This window comes from Myxocyprinus asiaticus, chromosome 39 (genome assembly GCF_019703515.2).
Source record: "Myxocyprinus asiaticus isolate MX2 ecotype Aquarium Trade chromosome 39, UBuf_Myxa_2, whole genome shotgun sequence".
Lineage (NCBI taxonomy): Eukaryota > Metazoa > Chordata > Actinopteri > Cypriniformes > Catostomidae > Myxocyprinus > Myxocyprinus asiaticus.
This window is the reverse complement of record NC_059382.1, coordinates 41,619,598-41,638,985: the sequence shown is the minus strand read 5'-3', so window position 1 is coordinate 41,638,985 and position 19,388 is coordinate 41,619,598. Positions and strand designations below refer to the sequence as shown.

Below are 19,388 nucleotides of genomic sequence, written 5' to 3'. Positions count from 1 at the left end.
TTAACCTTTAACCCTCCTTTCCTCTAACATTTTGTTCCTAGTAACCAATGTCAGGTTCAACTTTGATTTTGTGTTATGACCAAAGAACAACAAAGGATTGTGTTACAGTTAATGCTGTGACTTCCAATAACTTGAAATGTTTATGTTTGATGAATGTAGTTTTAGATTTAGCTAGAAGTTCTATGCCCAGATGTGCCTCAATCTCTGTCCAGATGATAAAGCCTCTGTGAACTCTAATGAACTGTATGGACTGTGCAACCATTTTTCTTTCCTATCAGGAATACATGGACGGCATAACCCACAGGTTACTGTGAACCGACAAGAACTGGTCGGCCCTTCAGTTGCTCTAAAGATGCTGGACAACAACCAACTTTTCAGAACAAAGGGGGGAATGTTGGGCCTCATGTATTCAGATAGAAGACAAAGGCAGGCCTAACACAGTCGTAAAAACCTAACTCAAGCCCCCACATTCCAAGTCGTAAATTATACTGATAAAAATCGCGCCAAAATCAAACAAAGGGAGTCCAAAACAGACTACAAATCCCATGAAGCCTTGCTCACTAAAGGATAGAACTCTCAACTCCTATTGGATGAGGCACACAACAGAACGCACCTCAAACCATGACATCATCAGGAGTTGAAATACCTCTGAAATGCTTCCGGGATTTGCTTCCAGCAACTTTGTTTGCAGCGTGTGGACGCAGCTCTTCGCTGCTCTCAGGTGCAACCTCGTGGCACAAGGAAGTAACGTCTGACTTGAAACTGTGGCCATACAATCTCCATCTCGCTGGATGAGTTGAGATTACTCTGTGTTCAACCGAACACTCTAACGGATCCGAAGGAGACCGCCGAGCAATCTGCATCTTCATCCGTTTGCCTACAGAAGTGAAGAGATTAAAGATTTCTCTTCCATCTTCAATCAAGTCGACATTTCTGAGTTCTCCGCCAGCCCGCCGAGAATCAACAGCCGTACCGCCCGCCAACAGAGCGAGGAAACGGCCTCCCGTCATCACCCGAGCCTCAAGGAACCGGGTCAGAGTTAAAGGACGGAGGAAAACACATTCTACCTGTGTCCTCCTGCGATTCAAGTAAGAGGTTTACGTCTGAGTAGAGATAGAATATTATAGTGTGTTATTTTTGTGTTTCAAGGTTTTTTTGCTTGTACAGTTTACGGACCGCCATGTCCGCTCATTATTAATACTCAGGGTATTAATTATCACAAATTTGTTTTGCTGTATTGTGGTCCAACCAAATTGGACTGTTGTGCAATTTCGCCATCGCGGGTGAGACAGGTAAACTGAGTTCATACATTAAAAAGTCAAAGTACGCGGGACTGTTTACGAGCCATCCACCGCGTCTCTGAGCGATGAACTAACAGCTGCTTTCTCTCCCACGATCGCGAAATCGGCTTTAGGGCTGTCACTTCTATCTCTCTCTCGTACTAACCACACACACACACGCGCGCGCGCAGGCACGCGACCCCTCACAAACATTCTGGCACACATTTTGGCTTGTAGATAGCTTAAATGCTAAAGCCCAGCTTTGTCCCTAAGCTATCGTACAAGTGGATACACGCGGTAACTGGTAGACACCAGACGCCATTGACTGGTTTCTCTCCGCCCCCATTCGCGGTCATATTCCCTGGCCGGAAATCTCGCGTGACATGCTCTCCACGAGAGTCACATCCGCCATTTTGTGCACGTCCCTCCTTACACACACACACACTGTCACACACACACCTTATGTGTTATAGGATTATTTTTATTTCCATATCTAATCATATCACTGTTTAGTTTGTAGTTGAAAGTCGGAAGTTTATTGACTGCATTGTATTAATTATTAATTGATATTACTGCATAAATAAACTTTGTTTATATTACAAAGAGAAGTGTTTTGGTTTGTTTTGCATATGCCTGTGTCATGCTGGCGGGATGTCAGTGCTCGGACTCAAACCTTCATTCATTGTTTTTTTTTCCCCGAAAATCGATATTCTTTGGATGTCGATTTTCCTAAGAAAACAATCTAATATTGAGACTGTTTTACTATTTGGTTATTAGTCCCAGATTCCAGGGTGGTGCCCCATCAATGTTAACCCTTATTAATATTCTGTTGATTTTTGATAATTGATAATTATCTTTGATGATTGTTGAATTTGAATGATCAATAAGCTAGTGTTAATTTTAATTAATGTTTCATCGGTGTTAACAGTTAACGATTATATTTGATAATTGTTGATTTAAAGGATTAAAAAAGCTAACATTGATTCTCATCAATGTTCTATTGATTTTAATAATGAATAATTATCTTTGATAATTATTAATTATTGCTAATAACCAAACTTGCTCCTAAACGTAGCACACTACATTTACTGGAGCCTCATATGAGGTTTTAATGAGTTAGATTCAATTAATTAATTTAAATATTAATTAATAACTAAAGAAATAATTATTAATTATTTCTGATAGTAACACTGATCTAAACAACCAGTAAAGCCCTACAGGCACAAATCCACCCCCGATGTGACAGTCTCCATGGGTCACGAGGACAGGCCTCTTCCTCCCCTGTCCCAGGCTGTTCCGGGATGGTCACAAGGAGCCAGGTAAGTACTTCGATGTCCCTGAACTTAGCACGGCCACGACGCGGTTTGGCACCTCAGGTTCCGCCCCGCCGCGAGGCCCCACCCGGCAGTACGTCTGACGAGATTGTCCCTCCGGCCGAGATGAAGAAGGGGTTTTACAGCCCCTACTTCATTGTACTGAAAAAAGGCGGTGGGTTGTGGCCAATATTGGACCTGCGAGTACTGAACCAGGCTTTACACAGACTCTCGTCCTAGATGCTGACACAAAGACGCACTCTAGCGAGCGTCCGCCATCAAGATTGGTTTGCGGCGGTAGACCTGAAGGACGTGTAATTCCACGTCTCGATTCTAGCTCAGCACAGACCCTTCCTGCGGTTTGCATTCGAGGGTCGGGTGTATCAGTACAAGGTCCTCTCTTTCGGTCTGTCCTTGTTCCCTCGTGTCTTCACGAAGGTCGCAGAGGCAGCCCTTGCCCCGCTATGGGAAGTGGGTATTCGCATCCTCAACTATCCCGATGGTTGGCTAATCCTAGCTCGCTCACGGGATGTGTTGTGTGCACACAGGGACCTGGTGCTCTCACACCTCAGCCGACTAGGGCTTCGGGTCAACTGGGAAAAGAGCAAACTCCTCCCGGTTCAGAGCATCTCTTTTCTCGGTTTGGAGTTGGACTCAGACTCGTTGACGGCACGCCTCACGAACGAGCGCGCACAGTCGCTGCTGACCTGTTTGAAGGCATTCAAACAGAAAACAGCGGTTCCACTAAAACTCTTTCAGAGGCTCCTGGGACATATGGCATCCTCAGCGGTGGCCACCCCGCTCGGGTTGATGCATATGAGATCGCTTCAGCACTGTCTTCAGACTGGCTTCTGAGGAAGGACCTTCTTTCTCAGGGACGGGGCACCATCTGGCACCCGCGACCAGACCTCTGGAATCTCCATGTCTGGCCCCTGGACAGGACATGGAAGACCTAAGTGGTCTACCACCCGCGGTAGTAGACACGATCACTCAGGCTAGGGCCCCCTATACGAGGCACCTATATGCCTTTAAGTGGCGTCTGATCGCTAAATGGTGTTTATCCCGACGGGAAGACCCCCAGAGATGCGCAGTCAGATCGGTGCTTTCCTTCCTGCAGGAGAGGTTGGAAGGGCGGCTGTCCCCTTCCACCTTGAATGTATATGTTGCTGCTATAGCAGCACACCATGACACAGCAGATGGTAAGTCCTTAGGGAAGCATGACCTGATCATCTGGTTCCTGAGAGGCATCAGGAGGCTGAACCCCTCCAGACCGTGCCTCGTTCCCTCATGGGACCTTGGGAGGGACACCCCCTGACTAGACCTGGTCTGCCCAGTTGGATAATCCCCCTATTTTTTAGGGAGTGAAAAAAAAGAAGGGGAAAAGAGGCCATGACTGGGCTTGCCTGTCTCTATCTTTTGGGTAGTCGACTTGTCCCCAAAGGGCCGTTCAACACTCATAACTATGTTGGGTGATGTTACGTGTCGGCCTGGTGCGCTGCTACGAGGCACACATTTGTCTGCCCATCACACACCGCCAGTTCACGTAACACAGTTCAGCCAGTTGCGGCATTTTGTATAGGGACCCCTAGTGTCACTACATCGACACAACATCGAGTGAGTGACAGATAGGGAATGTCATGGTTACTTGTGTAACCTCCATTCCCTGATGGAGGGAACAAGATGTTGTGTCCCTCCTGCCACAATGCTGAACTACCCGCTGAAATGGCCGGACCTTGTCTCGGCTCCTCAGCATAAAACCTGAATGAGTGGTTGCATACCAGCTCCTTTTATATCTGTATGTCCGGGGGAGTGACATGCAAATACCACTCGGCAATTTTCATTGGCCTTTTATCAAAGACCAGAGGTGTCTCGGGCTCCCAAGAGTGACCCCTAGTGTCACTACATCAACACAACGTCTCGTTCCCTCCATCAGGGAACGGAGGTTACACAAGTAACCATGATGTTTTTAAACGTATTAAATAATTACAAATTTGAAAATTAATTAATAAACAAATTGGATGGCAACAGTGTAAGTAATTGATGAGAGAATTTTCATTTTTGTGTGAACTTTTCCTTTAAAATAAAAATAATAGGGTTTAGGGCTGGGTAAAAATACTGTTTTTACAGTTAATCATGATCTTCATTTGAATGCAGTATGTGAATGTGAAGTTCAGCAGTGAGATCTTTTCACTGTATGTTAAGAGTAAACGTTTGGTTTGAGTCGTTCTGTGTAATGTGTGTCTAAAGACTGAACAATTTCTCTTTTATTATCCTTTCTGTTCTTTACAGTCAGTTGTAGATCAAAAACAATAAAAATGTTAGATTTAATTCTAACCACACATCGCACAGATGCTGTAAAGAAGCCGTTCTTCTCCACTCTTGTTAAAGCTACACTATGTAACTTTTGGCTCTCTAGCGGTTGAAGGATAAAACTGTATGTTACTTGTGGAGGAACACTTTACATCAGCTGTGATTTGGCACCGCTATTGTGGCAGATGAATCTCATGGTTTGAGAACTCTGAGATATTTACTTTCAGAGCAGAGTCATGACGAGCTGCATTCATATTGATATTATGCTATTCACTTAAACATTTATAACAGATATATTACTTACTTTGAGGAAGATAAACAACACGAAACTGCAGCAGTAAAATACTAAGAAGTCATGAATTTAACAGAAACTTCACAACAACAAAAAAATAATAATATTATAAACACATTGTGATTGTCGCACATAAGTAATGTTTGATTCATTAAAGCATATCAACCAAAATAAGCTTCAACAACCCTACCAGAAAACATACACAAGCATTACAGCAGGTCACCTCCAGTTTGCACACCGCCCAAAGCGCTCTACTGATGACGCCATATCCCTTGCCCTTCATCTCGTCACATCTGGAGAAGAAGAACACTCATGTCAGAATGCTGTTCAACACAATCATCCCTCAAAACCTCACAGAGAAACTAAGCTCACTCAACATCAGCACCTCCCTCTGTAACTGGATCATGGACTTGTTTCTTTTTGAGGGGCAATAACTGGTCCGACACCATCACACTGAGCACCGGAGCCCCGCAAGGCTGCATACTCAGCCCACTGTTGTTCACCCTGATGTCTCATGACTGTACTGCCAAAAACAGAACAAACCACATCATCAAGTTTGCAGATGACACCACGGTAGTGGACCTTACAGTGAGGAGGTAGAGCTTTTAGTGGTCTGAGAGTGATTTCACACAACTGTTGAACAGCTGTTGCAATCGCTTCCCCGACACTCACACGCCACAGTAAACACGTAAACACGCAAGGATGAATAACGTATGCCTGAGATTTCACACCAAATCCATCCTGACAGCTCTAAATAAAAATCTCTATTGTAGACTTAATATAGTGAATTGGGGGAAGACAAGGACATGGTTTTGAACACAGATGTTTTATGTACTCCCTCAATAATGAACTTTTGTTAATTGTAGCCGAACTGCCGCATAAACATATCAATGAAATAATTCAGGTAATATAAACTAACCCTAAGAAAAGTTCTTGATATGTGTGATTTAAAAAATCATATTCGTAAAAAATATAGATATTTTTACCTTGAAAATTATATTTTTGAAAACATGTTTATGAAGAATTGTCTGAAATCAAGTTAATAATGAATAATTGAAGTCTAGGAAAGTATTTAAATATCTTTTACTTGATGGTTACACTATTAGACATTCTTCAAGTCATTAAATCAGTGTTTCTTTAGAAAATGTTATAAATGTTTTTCAAAATTGTATGAAACCAACATGATACAAAGATTACATTTCTACGAGCTTGACACGTGTGTTTTAAACTAGATTTTTATCATCTTGGACAACATTTTGTCACTGACCCTTACACAATCACACTTCACTGTGAGATGTTGTGAGTCAGTGATGTCTTCTCTGTATTGTTGTGATGAGATCCAGGTTGTTCACATAATGTACAGCAATAGTCTGATTATTAACAATGATCAATGGAATTATTACAGATTAAGATGTTCACATGACATGAGAAAACCTGTTTAGATGCTGCTTGCGTCAGTAATTTCCTTCAGAAAGTCAACGTGTGTGATTATGACTGTTTTAAATCAGCTCCAAATGAACAGTAGCACTGCTTTAATGACATTATAAGAGTGCATGTTAACCGACATGTTACTCCGCATGTGTTTCATGTTGTACTGCTCATTGACCAGTTATAAATCAGTTTTATGAAGACAATGTGTGAGACAAAATAAAAGTGGTAATAATAGAACAGCTAAATAAAGTAATATATGTTTTGGGTATTAAAATATAACACTCTTGCTGTGTTCAGAATACTACTGTAATGCTTACTAAACAACCAAAAACAATAAACATGGTTGTTAAGCATTTTCTGACAGTTATCAGTAATCCCTGCATAGTGTGCTAGTAGTGTGTCAGTATACTATTCCGAACATAGTCACTGAAATACCACATAGAGATAAAAAAAAATTAAATGTAATTTACTTGAATAGAAATAGATGCAAAAGAATAGAATACGTGATTAGAAATTAAATGGAAACGGATGGTGTCCCTGGCACATCGCCCAGACATCTATTTAATGAGTCACTGATTCTGGAGATAAGGGACAAAACATGACTTACATACAAAAGTCATCTTTACGTTAAAAATTAAGAAATTCATAATAATAAAAATATTGGAAAAGTTAAATGTAAAGGAAATGTGTATACTCAGGACATTTATTACTTATATATATATATATTTTTTAATAATTTCATTATAATGTTTTTAAATGCATGCTCTATACTTGGAAGCACATGTAACTTAAACTTTCCTCAGCAAGAGGTCGCAATGTTAAACTTACAGAGTGTTTAGAAATTGTTTGGGCGTCTGCAACACGTCTCCTCTCGGATGTCAATAAGACATTCAGCAGATGTTTATGATTTAAAATGTTTGTAAATCTGATCTTTTTAAATGTATAGCAGATGTTAATTAGATTGGGATGCTTTCCAGATGAACCACTCTTAAACACATCTCAGAGACATTCATGTGCTTTCTGTGGTGTTAATTAATATATTCACACACACGTGACGTGACCCCAGTGAGTTTGACACTGATGCTGCGAATCACCTTCAGTCAGTGATGACCAGTGACTTCATGACGTGGTCCATTTAAAGACCAATGAGAAACTGCGGCGCTTCCCCTTTAACAGCAGCTGCATTGGCTGGAGAATGGATGAGCGCGCGTCATGTATTAAAGTCTCTTTATATCGCACTCATATGGATCATACAGCGATGCGATGTGCGGGATCACTGGAAGAACATCACTGATGTCTGATGCGCTGACTCATTTAACGGAGGTGAGAATGAACGACACGTTTGATTTACACAGGACGCGTTCAACAACAGCTCGACGCGACGCCAGAATGTATATGGCGTTAAATGTGTGTTTATATGTAGTAACTGATGGATTGAGTGATAATGTGGGTCACACGCGCTGATTCTGCTGCAGTCTACGTCTGTATCGCGCTTGCATAATAATAATAATAATAATAATAATAATAATAATGACTGAAATGTATGTGTTTCATGGATCTATAGGCCCTGTGCGTGCGTGCGTGCGTGCGTGTGTGTGTGCGTGCGTGTGTGTGTGTGCGCGCGCGTGTGTGTTTGTGATGCTGCGGTGTGTGTGTGTATGTGATGCTGCGACACACACGCGACAGGAGTCTCCCACACACATCACTTTAATTATTTATTTCACATTTAAGGAGAGGGTGAATGTGTGAGGAGAAATGTTAATATAAACACCTCCAAACAAATGAGGCAAAGAAAATTATTTGAAAAGAATAAACGTCTATCTGTCTGTCTGGATCAGTGTTTATTCTCCATGTCTATTTAGATTGAGATCTTTAGATCATGTCTGATATATATTTGATATGCATCACTGTATTATGGTACTGCAGTATAATTTTGTTTGGGATGTCACAGTGAGTCACACGCTGCATTTGAATATTCATACTTTCCTATTATATAGTATGCCAGAAACAGTATGCCAGTGGAGTAGTATGTGTTACTCCTCAGTATTCATAAAACAGTGAGTGTGAAATACCCGGATGACCAGCGAGATTCTGAAGTGCTGATGGACTGGACACTTTACGATCCCATAATCCCTCGGGAGCTGACGTCACACTCAAAATGCTGGATTCAAAAGAAAAATGCATAAATGTTTTCCTTGCAAAGTTAAAATGAGTCCAATTCAGTTCACATTTTGTTTCCAGATGTCCCGCAGTTGTTGTTGTGCTTGTTTTCTTAATTTACTATCCTGACTCTGGGATTCCCCCAGCGCACTTGAGCGCATATGCATACTCTGAAGAGCACCGATTATGCTTTTACATGGTCTTAGAAGCAAAAACCTGGGCCCGTATTCACAAAGATTTTTATCTTACCACTAGAAGTTCTCCAAAGTGTTCCTAACTAGGAGTTTTTGCTTAAAAGCTATTCACAAAACTGCTAAGAGCAAGTTTTACCAAGGAAATCTTAATGTAAGAGTAAGTCGGAGTTGACCTCGTTGCTATGGATGTCACATTTTATGAGCATGCTCTTTTAGATCTCCCAATGTGATTGGTAGACAGGGAAGCACAATTTCTCTGCAAATTCCTCATACACAGATAGCAGAATATATTTAACATATATAATATAAGAGACAGATGGCGGAAAATATACAACAGTTAGTTCTGGTCCTCGAATCTGATTGGACGAGAGACGTTCCATGAGCACTTTTGGTCTGACACATCAGCACTCGGACGCTTCACTGTGTGTATCACTCCGCTTGTGTTTGTGCCATTCTAAACTAAAGTGTAAGAGCAGTGCATATGTGTTAAGAGCTACTGTAGGCTATGTGTCTCTTTTTACATCTATTTTTTTTTTTTTTTACATTACATATGTTAGCCAGCAGGTGGTGGCAGAAGATAATTTTTGCATGTAATATCAACCAGTTAGGTGATGTGAAGCATCAGTCAGTGTTTACATACAACAGCGCTTCGTGATTGCTCCTATTACTACTACACTACAAAAGCTAGAAAATAGCTTTAAACGGCTTTAAACGAACAACTTCAGCATTAAGGCTCATCACAGCTGAGAGACACAACAGACTGATTAATTACACAAACTCAAGGCGCTTACCTCTTACCGGAGTTTCCACATTGGATACACACCGTTTAAAATGGCGGAGGAGTATGCGGTTTCTATAGTGATCGACTCTTGCGCACCAGCTACCACGAAACAGAGAGGAATACCCCCGCTTGGACGGCTACTTTGAGCTGATCTTCAGAAAGCTGACAGTATCTCTGTTTGGGAGTGGCAACAGGTGATCGCACTCGCTCCATCTCTCTCTCGCTCGCTCTCTCTCACACACACACACACACACACACACACACACACACACACACACACACACACACGTCCATCCTTGTTTATCTAATAACTTGTTAGAAACAGCACAAACCGTGATACTATTTCTGAAGTGACATTTTTGAATTACTAACTAGGGATATGCGAGACTAGTCGACTAAACGGTTCTGATGCTGCTAGTCGACACTGGAATTACTAGTCGGTTAATATTTCCCCCCATTAAACTGATCATCATTTTTACACATTTACGTTTGGCTTTATAGTTTTACAGAGCCTGCACTTAAATTACTGCCATATTAATGTTACATATTTTAAATAGAATTAATAATACAAATATTAAAGAGGAGGATATCCGGAGCAGATCCAGAGTTTAATTTCACCTCAGGCTGCACGTGCTTCTTCCCTCTCTCACTCGCGCCGCGCAGGAAAATGTCCTCTCTAGACACGCAAACTCAGCAAAGTAGTTATGAAATCACTTCGGTGGTGCGGGAATCGGCTTTCCAAATGTTTGAAAGTCCCTAAGGATGTTTTCACATTTGAGTCTTCTTTACATCTGTGCATGTTTGTACGTTATTTTTCCGATGAGCGGGCTTTTTCAAGCGCAGGATAGCCGCCTCAGGTGAGTCAAGTCCCATCTTTCAACGGACCATGTCGACGTGTTAATTTTACTCATCAAAACATTTATGCTTTTGAGTAAGTAGCCTAGAAAATAACAGTTTTAGACTAGGTATGTAATTTTTTTTAATCTTCTGATTAAGAAGGCTATTTTCAACGAGGTGCCGACTGCTTAACGGGATGAATTATATATCATTCTGTGTACACATCATGTTTAGAATACATTAGGATTATTGTAGGCTACATCACAGGCCTAGTTTTGCTATCCTATAGCCATTTTTTTTATTTTATTTTTTACATCGTATTGGTTAACGTTCTTTACCGAACAGCTGTCATATTAGATCAATGGTTAATGTTGTGAAATACGCGCAACTTTTCAGCGCATTTTTTTCTCTCATAGATTTGGCTTAGTCTACCTGTTAATTATTTTCAACATTGTCCTGACTGTTTTAATATGTTAAGTAACTTTTACTTGGTGATTTCCATTTAGAACAGGCTTTTAGGGTTGTTCCATTGATCCTGCACTATTCATTCAATTGTTTTCAATAAATATGTCTATTAAATATTCGCTAATGTTGAATGCGTGTCATGTTCTATATTTAATGTACAATGATCATAATTCAAGGCGAGGATGTCGCAGATAAATGCCCCTTTTCAGTGAAATGCTTCATGAATTACTCTTACATGTAAATATAATGAGTCCTAAAATTAGGAGTGACGCGGGCCTAATTTTTAAAGAGTTGCTCCTAAATTTTCGTGTTAGGAGCTACATTTAGCCTTAGGATTTTTTGTGAATACAGGCCCTGGTGTGTTAAATAGCTTTTTGAGTCCCTTAAACAGTGTTTGCATTTAAACTCCGCAAAAAAGAAACGTCCTCTGTTCAACTGTTTTTATTTTCAGCAAACTTAACGTGTGTAAATATTTTTATGAACATAAAAAGATTCAACAACTAAGTCATAAACTGAACAAGTTTCACAGACATGTGACTAACAGAAATGGAATAATGTGTCCCTGAACAAAGGGGGAGTCAAAATCAAAAGTAACAGTCAGTATCTGGTGTGGCCACCAGCTGCATTAAGTACTGCAGCGCATCTCCTCCTCATGGACTGCACCAGATTTGCCAGTTCTTGCTGTGAGATGTTACCCCACTCTTCCACCAAGGCACTTGCAAGTTCCCGAACATTTCTGGGGGGAATGGCCCTAGCCCTCACCCTCCAATCCAACAGCTCCCAGACGTGCTCAATGGGATTGAGATCCGGGCTCATTGCTGGCCATGGCAGAACACTGACATTCCTGTCTTGCAGGAAATCACACACAGAACGAGCAGTATGGCTGGTGGCATTGTCATGCTGGAGGGTCATGTCAGGATGAGCCTGCAGGAAGGGTACCACATGAGGGAGGAGGATATCTTCCCTGTAACGCACAGGGTTGAGATTGCCTGCAATGACAACAAGCTCAGTCCGATGATCCTGTGACACACCGCCCCAGACCATGATGGACCCTCCACCTCCAAATCGATCCCGCTCCAGAGTACAGGCCTCGGTGTAATGCTCATTCCTTCAACGATAAACGCGAGTCCGACCATCACCCCTGGTGAGACAAAACCGCGAGTGTCAGTGAAGAGCACTTTTTGCCAGTCCTGTCTGGTCCAGCGAAGGTGGGTTTGTGCCCATAGGCGACGTTGTTGCCGGTGATGTCTGGTAAGGACCTGCCTTACAACAGGCCTACAAGCTCTCAGTCCAACCTCTCTCAGCCTGTTGCAGACAGTCTGAACACTGATGGAGGGATTGTGCGTTCCTGGTGTAACTCAGGCAGTTGTTGTTGTCATCATCCTGTACCTGTCCCACAGGTGTGATATTCGGATGTACTGATCCTGTGCAGGTGTTGTTACACGTGGTCTGCCACTGTGAGGACGATCAGCTGTACTTCCTGTCTCTCTGTAGCGCTGTCTTAGGCGTCTCACAGTACAAACATTGCAATTTATTGCCCTGGCCACATCTGCAGTCCTCATGCCTCCATGCAGCATGCCTAAAGCACATTCACGCAGATGAGCAGAGACCCTGGGCATCTTTCTTTCGGTGTTTTTCAGAGTCAGTAGAAAGGTCTCTTTAGTGTCCTAAGTTTTTATAATTGTGACTTTAATTGCCTACCGTCTGTAAGCAGTTAGTGTCTTAATGACCGTTCCACAGGTGCATGTTCATTAATTGTTTATGGTTCATTGAACAAGCATGGAAAACATTGTTTAAACCCTTTACAAAAAAGATCTGTAAAGTTATTTGGATTTTTACTAAATTCTCTTTAAAATACAGTGTCCTGAAAAAGGGACGTTTCTTTTTTTGCTGAGTTTACATGACGTTTTAGAACATGACCTTCTGCAATCCCTGGAATATACAGTTTTCTTAAGTGCATGTAATCAAGCTCAATAACGTGGCTCGTCTGATAATTGTAGCTGCGTTCCTATTCACAGGCTCTGTATAGAAGACACACAGGAGTGTGGTCCATCTGACAGTCCGGACAGAATGAGTGTGAGTGGAAAGAAAAAATGTCCAAACAAGAGGTCCTTGCTGGAGTCATGGAACAAACCACTACGTCCTGCAGCTCTCAGAGTGCCGATCATGGATTAAAGGTGCAATATGAAATGGCAATCGTGAGCATAAGGCGGTGTTCAGCCAGCAGAGAGCTCGCGATCGATCACATCAGCGCACGAAAATTTATTTGGATTAAATCCAAGAATGTCCATAATAGGGATGTGTGTAGTATGAGACGGAGAAAAACACAGACTAAAAGTAACAAAACAGAAGATAAACAAACATCTTCAGTGTGATGCGGCAGCACTCCAGGACGATTGTTGTCAGTAAGTATAGACTCCAAAACAACAAGTACTACTGGGACTGATGGGATGAGTAAGAGTCAGCAAAAATCTAAAAAATGATGGAAAGTCCAATTAATTTCCGCAAACCATTTTGTTTGGGGGGGGGGGGCAGTTCTTTTCCATGAACCAGTTCAAAGAATGGATTCAGTTGTTTTTGTTTGTCACGTAATGACATCACTAGTATGTAATTCTAACATCCCGGTGTCAAGGTCTTCACATGATATTTAAATAAAGCCATATGTAAATGCATATTGTTGATTATTACCTTTTATTCAATTAAGTTATTATAATAATGGTGTTTTTCATCAGTGTTTCATTCTGTGATCCTACATGTCAAATACGACTGACACGTTTTTTTTGCTCATTTTAATTAAAATGTTATTTAATAAAACTAGTCATAAGCATATTTCCAGTACATTTTGTTTGTCATTAAAGGGGTCATGAAATGCCATTTTAAAAAATAATTTTATTATCTTCCCTGAGGTCCACTGATAATGAAAGTAACGTTTTTGCACGAAACTGTCATAGTTTAGTAATGAATTTACATTTTCCACCTGTCTCTGGCCCTCTGACTGAAAGCCATTTAAACGATTAAAGACGTCCATCTAGTGCATGTTTACATACACCAATAATTAAAAATAGCCCAGATGGGTGCAAAAACGGTCTTCAAAACAGCACAACAGCATGACAGCTGAATGAAACGGAACAGAGGTCTAATTTTTAGAGTTATAACTTGACATTGCGTCTTTTAAAAGTGCCGCAAGATGCATGATAATGGTCAAAGTCATTCGTCTAGTGCACGTTTATGTAGAAAAACATTTAAATCCAGATAGGCACATGAATGTGTCCTTTGGATGAATCTCCCATGACAGGCCCATCTCTCTCCTCTTCACCTGTGTGACTGACTGTGAACACCTGTGGGCGGGGCCAAGGGTGCAGTGATAGAAAATTGGTGTTGATGTCTTGCTGAAGAGGCAGCCTTTTGTTGATGTATTCTTTGTAACATCACAAAATGCACAAATTCCAAACGAGACGTTCCTAGAGCTTGGTTTAAATAAATGCTTTTTTTTTTTTTCTGTTAAGGAGGACATTTTCAGTTCTGAAATTTACAGTGTTTTTATAGTACAGTGACCTCTTATTTGTCAAAAGATCAAGGAAAATTTTATTCCTTATGTCATGACCCTTTAGAGAAACTTACATTTTTCCCCAGGCTCGTTGAAGTCGTTGGTTCATGCATTCTCGTATTATCAGCAGCTCCTCAGTAATCCTCAGCAAACTTCGACAGTTAGTTGGACCGGCTTATTTGGTTCTCGACCGAAAATGCTGATGTCCGATTCGGTGTGTAGGTTTGATTCATTCATTTCTACAGGGTTCTTTGGTTCAGTAACCGGCCTAGTAACTCAAGAGCCGCCTAGCTTGTATGAGACCAACTTTTCCAAATTCAGTCTCCATCTACTAGTCGTCTTGATTTAGTTTTGTTTTAGTATATTGTTGCTGTTACATAGGTTAATGAAATTCAGATTTCTTGAAAATTTTGCTACAAAATTCATTAAGTATAATAAAAAAAATACAAAGCTAGAAAACAAATATATTATTAATAATTTGTTTTAGTAAAAATGATAAAATGATGTAAGCTCGTTGGTAAGGTCACGCGTCACATGGAGGCCTACAAGCCAAAAAACATTGTTTTGATGAAGAAAAACTCAGATACATCTTGTATCACTGTAAACAATGTAAACAATGACGCACTTCCTGACTCCTCCTCCACGTGACGCGTGACCTTACCAACGAGCTTACGTCATCCCTCTCATGAGCGCACGTCACAGAGATATACGGAAGCAAACATTTGTAGTTAAATAGTATACAAGTATTGTTTTGTTTCTCAAAATAATCAATCATTTGCATTCAGAAGAAATGTATTTGTCGACTGGAGTCGTGTGGATTATTTTGATGCACACTAAATATGCATTTTGGACCGTCAAAAAATGGAGGACATTCACTTGCATTGTTTAGAGGAGGAGGACTGAAATGAAATCCTAAAAGTCTTAAGTTCTGTTTTGATGAAGAAAGAAACTCTGATACATCTTGGATGGCATGAGGGTGAGTACATTCTCAGCAAATTTTAATTTTTGGGTAAACTATTCCTTTAAGTGTAATTTTCCCTTAAGATCACCCTAAAGTTTCACTTAAAATTAAGTATATTGCAGAAAATAACCGCTAAGTGTTATTTATAGGTAAAATGTCACAATCCCTTGCGATTTCCCTTAAGTATTTTATTTTTTACTTAAGGGCGCCCTCAATAACCGTTAAGTGTTGCATAAAGGCCCTTAACTACCATTTCCCTAAGTATTTCTTAAGGTTAGGAAAATTCCCCTTAAGTGTAGGTTAAGAGTTACAAAGTTTATAAAAATGAAGAAATAGATATGTTTATACAACCAATTGAAGAGTATAGTGTGCCTAGGCAAATTTTTTGTGGTTGGGAGAACCCAGTTTAAACAATTTTAGTGATGAAAAACTGTTGCAGGAGATTTGATGGTCATGCAATACGAGAAATCATTAACAAGCTGGAGGATGATCTAATAGGAACACACTCAAACCAGAAGTGTGCCCAGTATTATCAGCTCTCTGCATCTTTATAAACTGTACAAGTGGTTGAATTAAAATCATACCACAAGTTCATTTGCAATATATCGTGAATTTTTATATATATCCTACACTCCTCTGACCACCACTAATATTCTTAATTTGGGATGGCAGTCAGTTCTCTGCACAGTTATACAAGCATCTTAATGTCTTGCACCTCTAATCCACCCCTACCTTACACAGTCTTTCAAAGGTGTCTTTCTCAAAAACTTTCTTGCCAGCCGGCTGTAAAAAACTGAATCTTCCATTAATTGGTCTGCATGTGAAACCTAGGATGTTTACAAAGGAAAAATGTGAACACAAAAAAAGCGTTTTGAGTCCATTAAATTCAAGGATTGTACCTCACATACAAATGGAAATCTACCAGTGTATCCTCCAGAAAATGAGTTTAAGAAAATATTTATGCAGTTATCACAAATGACTGCGATTTGGTACATCCTGAAAAGTGCTGTGAAAACGAACACGTGACGACGCCATTTAAGTGCTGCTTCAGAAGAGGTCAGACAATAATTTACACATTAATAATGATACTGAGAAACTAATAGTCTTTCAAATAAAAACATATTATAAAGTTAAAGTATTTTCTATGTTGTGAAATTGCCGAGAAATTTTGTGTCCATGGTAACCGTAGAATTTTATTATGGTAAAATCTGGCTCACTGTAGTAAATCCCTTAACGGTTTCCCTTACCTTACAGGATAGAAGTGTCTAAGGGATTGTATGTAACACCCTCATCCCCTCGGGTAAGGGGAAATCACGCTTTAAGTGTTATACTTGATGGAAAAACTTGAGGGGTTTTATGCAACCGGGCACTGGTCTGTGAAGAAAAGGGGAGAAGACTCCAAGTGTATTCCAGTGGAATAATTCATGGGATATTGTTTATTAAATGGGGTGATCAGATCGCAAGGCTGCAGTGTCTGTTGTGTTTTTTACATTGTGAAAATCACAGTGTGTCATGGGTGCATTTGCACTTGCCATTTAATGTGCTCAGGTGCTATCTGATTGTGATCTGATCACCAAAAACGTATGTTAATTCCAGGTGTAAGGAGGCGTTACTGTCTGTTATCCTAACATACATTCACCTCTCGTTCTGTCTCTCTCTCTCTCTGTGTGTGTGTGTGTGTGTGTGTGTCAGTGTTTTAGCAGGGCATTGGAATGGGCCAGTAATGAATGGTGACGGGGCTCCCAGCAGCCTGGATCATTCCTGCTGCCCGCTGCCCGACTGGAGGGAGTTCTGCGAGCTGCACGCGCAAGCTTCTGCCACCGATTTTGCCTACAAGTTCCGCCGATTCATCAGCGAGAATCCCTGCTACGACTTGCCTGGTGCGGACGCCAGCTTCTCGCAACACTTCGCCCAACACTTTTTAACCTGCTTCTCTGCCACCCTTGAGCAAGTGCAAGGTGCTGTGTCACCGGGCAACACCACCACCCCGAAGTATAGCATTATTCCGTTCGTGGGCATCCAGGGCTGCACGTTGCCCTTCACCCACAACCTTTACTGGCATCACAAAGACGTGGGGGTGTCGAGCGAATCACTGAACAGTATGGACAGCGGAGAGGGCGCAGCCTGTGGACTGGACCAGCAGACACCCACTCGTAAGATGGCTGGTGTCAGTCAGTCGAGGAGTTCAGAGGATGTGTCGCTCAGTCATCGCAAGGCGCGCTTCAAGAAGGGCTTCTCTCTGCGCAACATGAGTCTGAGCGTGGTGGATGGGATGAAGGAGATCTGGCACCGCAGGGCATCTCCAGAACCCGACCTCTCGAGTGGCTCCAGGAGATCCAACGGTGCAGAGGCCACGGGGGTGGAGCACTGGAGTCAGAAGCTGCGTCTGCCACGTGGCACTCAGGGTCACAGGACGGAACTGCTAGAGATCCAGCGTGAGGGCGCGCTTAGATACATGGTGGCCGATGACACTCACTGCATGGGTGCTGCGCAGTGGCATAAATGCAGGTTGCTCTTGAGGAAAAGTGCTGCATACATGGACAGTGGAGAGAAGTTCCTGCTGGAGTTCTACGTACCACCAAAGGTAGAGGAACACTCACTCAAACCTCTGTGTGTGATATGTGTCAGTGGGTTAGGGTTGGTAAATAAAATTTGCCTCAAATCAAAATTTGGGATCAGCATGGACACATAGTGGGTCAACTCAAAATTAGCCTGAAAGGTACAATAAAATTGAACTAAACTCCAGATTAAAACTTTATGGCAATTAAATGCACCAGTGGAATACCACTAATTTAATATACAGGAGGAAACTAATTATAATTCAAATTAGGAAAAGGCAGGTAGGTATCTATATATAAAAAAGTAAAGGCATGTGTAAAGCGAGGTCTGTAAAAATGGTTAGATTGGGAGTAGAGTCAGGGTTAAGATTAACTACAACTAGGGGGTAAACATAAAGAAAATAATATTTAATATAACCAAATAAAGGTTTGAGGTAGGGTTTAAGTAAAAGGTAGGGTTAAAGGCTTGGGTTGGGGTTAGGTTGCACATTCTGAAACAGGAGTGGTCAAATAATCGAGTGTATATCCTGCAGATCTCATGCAGTTTTAGTCCCTGAAGACTCGACTTACGACTTCCTCTTCCTAAACAAATTAAAGACAGGAAAAAACATAACAGGAATGAGAACTGTATGCTTTAGTTGCTACAACATAAACATATCATCCCTATAAACAGAGTTTGAGCTGAGACAAGCTCCTCCCTGTACATGTGGAACTGATATTATAAAGCATATCATGACTGTTAGCAGGATATTTGTAATCTGAAATTACATGCCATCCAGAAATGATGCACTCAAAAGCACATAGTTGCAGATTGTGGATCAGAAGTTATAATAAAGAGTTATTGTGCTCTATATAGTGAGTAATGTTAATGTTTATATATTGTGCACTGTATCTTCAGTTAGTCAAGTTCTTGCTCATGTGCAGATCTTTCACGCACAACATCCTCTTTAAATGAAACCTTCATAATGAAAGCAGCATTTAGACAGATGGACAAACTACAAGTCAGGTGAATGGATGTATCAATGTAAATGTGTGTAGTAGCTTACATGAAACACAGTAAACGTAACAAACACACGCTATTACAGTATTCAGAGGTCACTGAACTTCATGTAGGTTCAGGGGTCACGCAGTGGTCATGCGATTCACAGGACAGCGTGTGTTTATATTTGGGCTGTTGATTTAACACGTTAATTGAGTGTGATTTAATTATTAAAAATAACATGTTTGTGATTTAACATTTTTTTTATTGATTCAGCTAT

General features: G+C 41.0%; 1 protein-coding gene across 4 annotated transcripts in view; it reads left to right on the top strand.

The window, feature by feature from the left end:
- The first annotated feature begins 7,807 nt into the window (after positions 1-7,807).
- The window catches only part of LOC127430091 (SH2B adapter protein 2-like), a 62,108-nt gene continuing 50,527 nt past the window's right edge, over positions 7,808-19,388 (top strand). For 2 of the 4 annotated variants that reach the window (XM_051679558.1, XM_051679555.1), the window contains exons 1-2: positions 7,808-7,949; positions 17,264-18,155. In XM_051679558.1, coding sequence (XP_051535518.1) covers positions 17,295-18,155 — 861 coding nt within the window. In that variant the 5' untranslated portion in view covers positions 7,808-7,949; positions 17,264-17,294. Of the gene's footprint in view, positions 7,950-13,081; positions 13,469-17,263; positions 18,156-19,388 lie in introns of all 4 variants that reach the window. The other 2 variants (XM_051679556.1, XM_051679557.1) reach the window with 2 other exon arrangements.